Below are 10,383 nucleotides of genomic sequence, written 5' to 3'. Positions count from 1 at the left end.
ACTGACTAAAGAAACAACAGTACAAAAATGAGAAACTATCTGTTAGATAACTAACAATGCCTACACCTAGAGATAATGCACTGGTGATGTTTGCTTGTCGTGGTGAAAAAACTTTTAAATGCAGAATATGATAAAATTTGGGATTGTCCCCATAATGACCTAATTTACTGGAGTTGGCTAACAATATCTGAATTCCAATCAGAATTCCAACTGGACTTGTTTGGACTTTCAATGGGCGTCTGTATTGAATGGCAGCCCTGCGGCATCTTGGCTGGTTACAGTGCTGCACTTACATGTGTCTTTGTCTATAGTTTCCTTTTATGAAATGTATGAAATAATAATGTTAGGTTTTGTGTTTGTCTTTAGGAAGAAGGCAGGAACATATTTATACCAATACATTTGATTTCAGAACAAAGAGGACAGGGAATGGGGCGGAAACCAAAGGTAAGGTTTGTGATTTGTGATAATTGACGCATTGCTGTGTAATATGTTGGTGCTATATAAATCCTGTTTATTAATAATATTAATAATACAAATAATAATAATAATAATGGCTGCTAAACATAAAATAAACATACATAATCACCACCTACCATAGCTGTCTAGCTATATATAAACAATACATGATATGTTCTGCTAGTGGTGACCCGGTTCTCCTAGAATTAGCCTGAGTGGTTTTATTTCACCAAGAAGGGTTTGCTCTGCATTGTGAAGGTCTCTTCTTCTTAGATGGTTATTCTTTTAGAGTTTTTATATTTCAATATGATCCTCTGTGCAAAGAACCAAGAGGGAGTGAAAGGAAGGAGGGTGAGGATCTGACTTAGTTTGTTTGCCTCCCTGTGTAAAAGGGTGCATGGGGCATGTGGTGGGGGTCTCCCCTGGGATACTTGCAGCTTTTCTTTAGGTTTGTCAGAAATGAGACCTACAGAAGGTCATAAATCCAATGGAAACAGCTCAAGAAAGAGACACCTCCAACTACCCCGACTTTTGTCATCTTGGAACCAACAGGTTAGGTCGGAGATAAGTCATCTGCAGTCATAAGGGAATTTATCATTCAAAAAATGAAGCCCTGTTATTAAAAAGTACCAATGTTACAAAACTCCTGATTGAGTACCATGGTCCAGGGGACGCATCATGGTGTCCCGACACCCCTTTTATTGGCCTTGCTGAATAGATCATGGCCTACACTAATAATTCTGCTGCTGCCAATAGACTTCCCCAATAACCTTACAGTTTTATTACCAGCTAACATGCTTTGGGCTCCCCCCACCCCCGCCCAACGACCATGCCCACTGCTTGGGGCACTTCTGAGGCCGCTCCCTGTGTATTTGCTGTTTTTTGCCAATTTCAAATGTCTGAAGGTGTTGCAGAATGAATCGAATGTCTAGTGTTCTTCAACTTATACACTTAAATATTATATATTGTGTGACAGTGGTGAGGATCTGCTGCCCTTCATTCCCCGGACATTATAAATATATAAAGCATTACAGAGATTCTTCACCAACTGATACATACAGAATCATTCACAACACCTTTCTTCTGTTATCATTTCAGGCTCTCCAAATGTAAGGAATCCCCAGAGAAGGGTACTAATCACCATGGGGGTTCTCCTTGCCCTGATGTTCATTATTGGGGTCATTTTCATTAGTCTCCTGTTTGCTTTCTGTAAGTATTTTTTGCTGTACACATTGCGCCAATACAAGCGGTTCTTTTATAGAGCACCAGTGAAGTGTCAATTCACTATGGAATTAATAAATGTATAAAATATATATATAATATATACACCAGCGTGTTTATCATTTCTACAATTATGTTCAGTAAAAATAATTATCTTCTATTTTATCTTCCCCCAGATTACAGTATTATGGAGGAGCAGATTCATCTGAGGAATGATGGTAATTCTTCTATATAAAGCTGTTTTTATTGGAAGGCTTTAGTGTGAAATCTGTGGTGTGAAGACATAATATATAATATATTAGTATATATATATAACATATAGTCTAATATATAGTATATATATAATAGTACATACAGAGCTGTGCCGGAAGAGGGAGGTGAGGTGGATACCGCCCCAGGGTTCTTCAACAATCGTGGTTGTGAAGGTTAAGAAAATACATATAAAGTTTATCTTCTTTGAATGGAAAGGGTGAGAAGGTGAAGACAGGAAGGAGTGGGGTTCTCTACCTACCTACCTTAAAAATTGCCTGTCCCTTCTGCAATAAAATACCTTCACTTGCTGATCACAATTTTTATGAAAGGGAATTTGAATGGCACATGAGTGATCAGAAGGGGAATAATCTTTCAGAATCTTTTTTTTCTAGATTTTCCTCCTTAAAATTGGGTGCGTCTTATATTCCAGAGCGTCTTATATGCCGAAAAATACGGTATATATATTACGGTATATATACGGTATATATATTAAAATACGATAATATATATGTATATATATATATACATATATACTATCACAGAGTCTATAACTACATCAGATATGACAAAGTATATTCCACAAAAGCTCATTGTAGGTCTCACAATAGGATACTAGTGAAAAAACATTAATGATAAGAATAAAAAAGTAAGACCTGTATTGAATTTGAATATAAATGATTGGTTTAGGTATTGTTTTGTTGAGGCTCAGCAGGTTTCCGGGTTTCTGGGTCTCCATGTTACAATTGTGACCGCTCCTACTTTTCATTTTGGAGACCCCACCAATGGCACTTTTCATGTTTTTATGTGGGTCATGCTGTAATCTATTATTGCTCTTCATCGCCTGGCCGTTCTTCCTATCTATAATGTAGCTTGTTGTTATTATTTCCATAATTATTCCAGTACAATGATACAATTATATTTTATACATGAATCATTGTATTGGACTGATTGTCATTTCTATACCCACTCTTATGAAATGTATAATTACACAGGTCAACAAAAAAATTAGTTTTAATAATCATCAGAAACAACAGTGAACTTTTCTAAATCAGTTTTTCGAGCAGATTTCAGATCTGTTTTCAGTTTTTCCCTAACACATACAGTTCCTGAGTTCTGAGTACTATTATAGTTATTGTACGTTCATGTATTTTGTACTAAGCCCCATTGAAGTGAGTGTCAATACATCTTCAGTGTGAAGTAAAATAAGGCCACTGTGGTATAGATCTACTGAGCAGCGTCACTCGGGTACCATTCTTTCTTCAGAAATTCATGGAGTGTGATTTTCTTGTGTACGAACCAAGCAGATTCTGAACTCCTTCCTTGTATGCAGGAGACTTATGTTTGCCCAGGAAATGTTCACACGGCCATGAATTCATCCCAAACGTCTAGCTCAGCTGCTAAGAGAGATTGTTTGAAAACATCATCCCGCCAAACAGACGATCTGTGGCCCAATAAATATCCCTTCCTTCATTTTTGCACCGCTTATGTTTGGAAACTTCGCAACAAGGTAGTTAAAATTTACCCCTGGCCTTTACAAGGTTCTTCAACAAGCCTAACTTTATTTGGAGATACGCCATTCAGATGGAACAAGCTCTTGTGTCAAACTGGTAAAGAACGAATTTATATCATGGGGGGAGTGAAGAATGTTGTCAAGCTATGATTTAGTTTTCTGTAGTGAGTTACAGTTACACCTTTGCAAGCAGGTCTTTCTGTGTAAGCCTTGAAGCAAGAAGTTCTGCTTTGTCTTTGGAGAGATATAGATCACAAGTGGGATCATTCAGCTCTGCTTGTGTAAAGGTTCTGAATCTTCATCGGCCAAGTAGTCAGGATCCGATGATTAGGGTTGTAACTGGCTGCAACTCCAGCGCATTCCTCATCACCTTCTATAGTAGGAAGTCCATCATGTGGCGGTACCATCATGGGGAACAGGCCTAATTGCAGAATCTAGGCTGGGATATACAGTTTTGTGCTTCGTTTTATCTATTTTTGTTGTTACGGCACAAATAGCAGTGGATTAGATGGTCCCGCAGTTTTCCCCACACCATTGCTGCTTTACGCCTTTAGCTGGTCACGCAGTTCGGTGGAACAACTGGTACAGATGACATGTGGGGCCCAAGATTTATCCAGGTCACCAAGTGGACAGCCGAAATATAATCTGTATATCTTTTTAAGTTCTGTGGTAATTTGGCTTTCGTTGTGAACGAACCACAAGTAATAGAAACAGTCCGGATCATTAAAGCAATTTCTAGGAACGATGACTTATGAAATCTATCGCAGTTTAAAATAGAAAACTGTCCTTAAATGTTGTAATATGTTAAGGCTATTTATAACACATTTCACACAATATATATACAATATATATAATTAGCTGCATCACAAAAATTAGAAACACTGAACACAGATTTGGAATTTGCATCAAAAATACTACAAAGCTAGTTTGGAATCTGATTGGTTGCTTCTGTGGACAGGTGTCTTATATACAGGTACTGTAACAAGCTTGGACCCCTTACAGAAGGTGCTCCTAATCTCAGCTCCTTACCTGCATACAGGGGAGACACCTGGGAGCCGGAAATCTGGCTGATATGGGATCAAATACTTATTTCACTCATTACAATGCACAGCAAGCTCTGATATCTCAGCACCGGGTGTCTGGGATTCTTTTGTTGTTATTCTGTCTCACAGCTACAATAATCCTCCCATTACAATTATAGACCGCTTAGAGGGCAAACGTACGAATCAGCAGGGGATCAAATACTTCTTCCCCTCACTGTATGCACGTCTTCTCTATCGGCTAAGGAAGCCTTTATAGGCGAAACACGAAGGAAAAAGAGACATAAATAAATTAGTTACAATTTCTTTACATTTCTTTACATTTTCTTTAAATTTCTTTTACAAGGTATATTGCCAAAAAAGCCTGCTTCCTCTTTCCCTTTCACATATTTTCAATTAATCTCCGGCTTTACAGATATATAATCATCTATACGCCTCCAGTGAACAACCCTTATTTTTCATATGGTGTGTAAAGCCAAAACTTTATTTTGATTTTAAAGTGGAAGGAGCAGAACCTCCGCTTCATTATTCCTCATGATGTCACGGTGACGGAAGGTAATGAGGAATCTTACAGTTGTTAGCAGAATAATAAGAGATTATTTCTAATGGTGACGCTCAATTTGGTAACAACAGTCTGAGAAATGATATGTTGTGTCGTGTTTCGAATTTTTCCCAAAACTTTAAAACATTTTTCATTATTAAACTATTTATTAATATATTGTATTATACATTGGTTGCGTTGTTTCTGTGTATTCATAGCATTAGCACTATATCTGTCCTAACGGAGGGGCTTTGTGCAATGCATATCATACATGTGGCGGCATTCACTCAGCTTTGTGTTTTCTATTTACAGTTGCCAACATAAAGGATGACCTAAAAAAGAATTCTCTGCCCCAGGGTACCCAGGACAATAAGACGGGTAGGTGTCCCCACCTGTTTGTCTCTTGTTCAGCTTTACAACTTTTTTCCAGCCCTGGTTTAGCTTTGAAATCTCAGTATTGACCTCATTATGTTCTCCTTCTCCAGAGAACCTCCAGGCGGCTTCTTGCCCTGACTGCCCCAGTGGATGGGTACTAATCCGATCCAAATGCTACTATTTCCAGGAAAAGGCTGAAACATGGGAGAGGAGTCACCAGGATTGTGCAGAGCGTAATGCCATCCTTCTGGTCCTGAACGATAGGGCTGAACTGGTAATTGTCTCACTTCCAATCATCATTAATAGGCAATCAGATCCTACATTCCTCCATGACAGACCAAGGAAATAATGCTTACAGCCCATGTGCCCAATTCTGTGTTCATAAAAAGAATTCCGTGTGTGAGCCAGACCTTGTACAGCAGAATTAAATGTGGTGCAGTATTCATATGCGGACAGGAAGAGGGTGCAGAAAGACTTCCTTGCTGCCCTAACAAAGTTCAATCAATAGCTAGAGTCAGAACCAGGGACAGAAGGCAGAGGCATGTACATTGGGCAGGTGGTACTCCAACCCCTGCTTTATGGCAAGAGCTTGCTCTAAACCAAATGGACTAACTCCATGTTTTGCCTTTACCAAGGACTTTGTGCTCCCTATAAGCTGGGTATCCCTTCATATTAAAGTAAGGACCCACTTCAACTCTCTGAAATACCCGAGAAAGCCTTTTGGTCTTGGCGTCGGTTTTGAGATCAGCTCTTCTTTTTTCTCCCTGAGCATACTTCACCCTCATAGGTGGTCAACAGATAACTTTTTGTATTAGATGTTATGAGGACACACAATGACGGATCATCCTTCTGTACACACCAATAAAAGAAAAACTTGGGACTCAGCCTTGGTTTAGCAAAAGGAACTGGGGAGGAGATTTTTTGATATAGTGAGGAGATGTAGGAATGTCTTTCAGGATCTGATGGGGAAAATCTTTTCACTGGTGACATAACCCCCCCCCCCCCAATGATATTGAAGACTATCATTGATATTGAATTAAAAGCATATTTTCTTGAATTTCAGCAAGATTAAATTGTTGAACAGCATGTAGAATTCCTGCTCATTCCCTGCCAGGATAACCAATGTCAGACAAAGCAGGTACTAAAGAAAAATCCCCTTCTATGAGGAACAAATATTTACATCACAGCTGAAGTTCAAAGACCTCCATGATCCACGTGTTTGGCCAGGGTTACAAATTTGGGCAGAGTAATTATCCCTTTCCTTCAATGTGATATTTATATATATATTTATTTATTGTATTTTTTACATATATCTCTGATGATGCTTTCTTTATTTGTTCAAGCAGGATTCTCTGCTGCCGCGTATAGGACGAGAAAGATTCTGGTTGGGTCTGAGGAGGAACAGTTCAAATATTGATGAATGGCTGTGGGCAGATGGAAGCGCTCTTACATTCAGGTGAGATGGCCCATATGTTTATATGATTGAGAATGCCCTGAAACAGCCTCGATGTTAGGAGAGGACATACAGAGCTTCCCCTAACAACTGATACATAAAGGTACTACAATCCATAATCCCTGCTCAGATTTAGGTCTTTTCTGGAAGGAATAAACATAAGGTATTTTGGGAAATGGTGGGACCAACAAAAAGCTCCCCACTGTATAAGGATTGCTGGTTTCAGGGCTCTTCTTGTTCCCTGATGACCTCCACAAAATAAAAATGCTCATTGCCTCCCTCTCTCGCTCCATGACTGAAAATTGTATGTGTTCAGGGGCTAAACTAGCCTAATAAACATTCTAAAGCATTCCAATATTTCTGATTGGTTCAAGCCAATAAAATGCGCCTCCAGGAAACAAACGTCTCTCATTCTTCAGCACCCAAATACTTTAATGGCACTTTTCCATAATTCTATATGGCTAATGGTCCACAGACATGCAGTGCGTTCAAAAGTTGTCAGAAAATCACTCAATTGTGAAAGTCACATGGAAGTGGGAGAGCCAGAGATTCACTATCGGCTTCTGATTGGTACTCCGGGCCGAAATCGGTATTGTGTCCCAATATGCCCCAAATTTGGCGCACCCTCAATTCTTCTCATTTGCTCCCTCTCACCACTAGCCACAGACCTGTTGTATAAGTATTATGCAGAGACTTCAACCTTACTTTGCTGCTCTATTTCGGTAGATTGAATTCTTTACCTGGGTCTGTTTCTGTCATGAAAATTCCAAGAATTGCCGGCTTAGCACTCGTAGATTGCTTGTGAGAAACGTTCTCTAACATTCGCGATTATACCTATTATTTGCACCCCATAACATTTCCACTAGGATAGGATCATATTTTTCTACCACATATGGCTTTTCCAATTGTAGCCTCGGCCTCTAATCTCTCTATTTCATGGCCCAACCATCCGGCTGTCTCTGTCAACCTGCCCACCTTTGCCTCTACCTCCAGAGTTGGCTCCCGGACTCCAAATTACTTTCTTCTGTCTGACCCGTCTCTTAGTCCAGTTTACCACTTTTGATCCTGACTTTTGCCCAGTTAGGCGTTGGAAATCATAAATGCTTAGGGGTAAGTTAATACAGCTAGCTTATTTCCGAAATGAATGTCTTTCCTGTTTGTATTCATTGGAACAGACATACTACTCCAGTGTCCAAGAGTTTCACTCCCCACCTCCAGCCAGGAACCACTCCAAGCTCAAAGCTACTAGAAGTGACCCTAATCTTTTAACCCTTCCTGCTGGAAACAACCCCTTCACGACAACCTTGGCAACCACGCTTCGTATTCTTGATCGAACATTCAGGTATATGTGCAGTTGGGCAGACTTATGAGCTATTGCGACTTTTTACAGTAAGAACCTGGCCCAGTTATCCAGCAATTCTCTAACTTCTCCTCCGTCTTTGTTGAAGTGTATGGCCAAAAATCTCAACCTATTAAAATCCTTCTAAGCATGTAGTAAGCCTATTGGCCAGAATGGCTTGATAGAATATTGGCCATAAAAATGCCCTTTCTGCCTAAACTTGTACATACAGAACCGTTCATGCTCTATGGAGAGGGGAGGGGGAGAGCGACGGAGCGGCACCCTGCTGCGCACTCTCCCCCTTCCCTTTTATTAGGATCGGTTGACGTCCATCGTCCGTGGATCCGGCAGGACGGTCTCCTGGACGATGGACGACACCGACTGTACACACGACAGATTTTTGCCCGATAATTGGCCGATGCCGATTATCGGGCGATAAAAATCTGACGTGTGTACGTAGCTTTATTTAGGATTTGACTTATCTAAATTCTGTTAGGGGCCCTTCCATCCATCTAGAAGGGGATCCAGAGGTTTATTTGGTACTCCAAAAGTCCTTGTCTGTTCCCCTTAACATCATACTTGCAGAAAAGCAAGAGATCCCTAATTTAAATAATCACTAATAAGCAGCATACATTAGCCAATTTGTCAAATATCAAGCCCAAACAGATTCACCCTTTTGGGTTTCCATAGAAGCCTCCAACTTCTGATTCCCATGGGTGGTGAATCTTCGTTGGTTATCACCAAGCAACAGATCCCCTCCTTCCCTACCCTATGTCAATCTTTAACACTTCTTTAATCCCTTCCCCTTACAGATTAAAAACACTGCTAAAATGTTCCAGGTGGTAGGAAGGTTTGTTCTTGACATATACTTACCTGTCATCACCACAATGTCTCAATAACGTTGATCACATTGACCTATGGTTACATATGGGCAGTCAAAGTTGATTTGGTTACAAAAAAATATTTTTGCAAGGAAAGATTTCACAAATATAAAACCAATGTTTCCCATTTTACTTCTTGACTTTGGATGGCAAATCCCTGAACTTGATATTGTCACAATGCCTGTAGGAACATAATACAAGGGATCAGTTTTTCTTTCTTGAAATCGTGTAGATTTATAGTTTCCTGACTATATGTTAATTTGACTTTTGGATTAACAACATGAGTTTTTAGGCTGGTTTAGGAGACTCCACCCCCACAGTAAGGACTAGTAAAGTGATTGGAGGGATTAGGCTCTGCATGAAGTATTATAGAGAAATGTTTATTCTGATGTGATATTGTTCTCATTTTCCAGTGCCTGGAACGAAGGGGAACCCAATAATGACAAAAACGTTGAGCACTGTGCCGAGATTCTGGGAGGACAGCGATCAATGAATGACCGGGATTGTGATAACAAGATCGGCTACATATGTGAAAGTATCTGGATGTGCTGAGTGATACAAGACAGCCATGATTGTCCGAGCAAAGGACTTTATCTGGGCTTTGTTTGCACTAGGAACAAATACGGCTAAACATTTTCAATAATAAGATAATACAATAATAATACTATAAGATTAAAAAAAGGGAAAATCTGAGAAGTTTACCGGTAATATTCACATACTGAAGCTGCTATTAAATAAATAACTGCAGTCAGGCTACATATAGAAAAATAAAAATGCTCTATATTCTGTGTATGGCAGCATATTGGGGAGTCAGACCATTGTGTTCTGTGTGATAGCAGAGGTCTGACTCTCCAGTGTGCTGCCATACACAGAATATAGAGCGTTTTTATTATTGTATATGTAGACTGACTGCATTAAGCTCATTATAGACACCCCCCCCATTATGAACAGTGCTGATCAGGGGGTGTGAGACTGTTACCTGCGCAGGGGGTGTCAGACCATGGATCCCAGGGGCAATTCTGTGTTCCCATATAGCAGGGCACAGGATGCACAGGCTAGTGTTGTGGTGGGGCAGCAGAAATGCATGGGGGCAGATCATTGTGTGTCCATTCATGTTTCTGAAATGTATTTTCCTGGAATGTTCTGTTTATGTGATTTGGGTTAATACTCAGTGAAACTACTTCATAACTGGGAATAAATCAAAGCCAGTGGCTGCCCCCCTCTCTGTACCACATCCCCGACTGTGACCAGGCTGATACAGGGCAACATGCCCAGGAACATTATATATACCAATGGAGGATATCACCCCACAGGA

General features: G+C 40.0%; 1 protein-coding gene across 1 annotated transcript; it reads left to right on the top strand.

Moving 5' to 3' along the window:
- The first annotated feature begins 370 nt into the window (after positions 1–370).
- On the top strand, positions 371–9,764 carry LOC140324885 (C-type lectin domain family 4 member G-like). The gene is made up of 7 exons (XM_072403010.1): positions 371–444; positions 1,555–1,665; positions 1,854–1,895; positions 5,333–5,398; positions 5,506–5,669; positions 6,742–6,851; positions 9,482–9,764. The coding sequence occupies exons 2-7, from the start codon at positions 1,599–1,601 to the stop codon at positions 9,618–9,620; spliced, it is 588 nt and encodes a 195-aa protein (XP_072259111.1). The 5' UTR covers positions 371–444; positions 1,555–1,598; the 3' UTR covers positions 9,621–9,764.
- Positions 9,765–10,383: the final 619 nt, after the last annotated feature.

The sequence above is a fragment of the Pyxicephalus adspersus genome, chromosome 2, assembly GCF_032062135.1.
Source record: "Pyxicephalus adspersus chromosome 2, UCB_Pads_2.0, whole genome shotgun sequence".
NCBI classification, from domain to species: Eukaryota; Metazoa; Chordata; class Amphibia; order Anura; family Pyxicephalidae; genus Pyxicephalus; species Pyxicephalus adspersus.
This window is presented reverse-complemented; position numbering and strand designations above follow the sequence as displayed.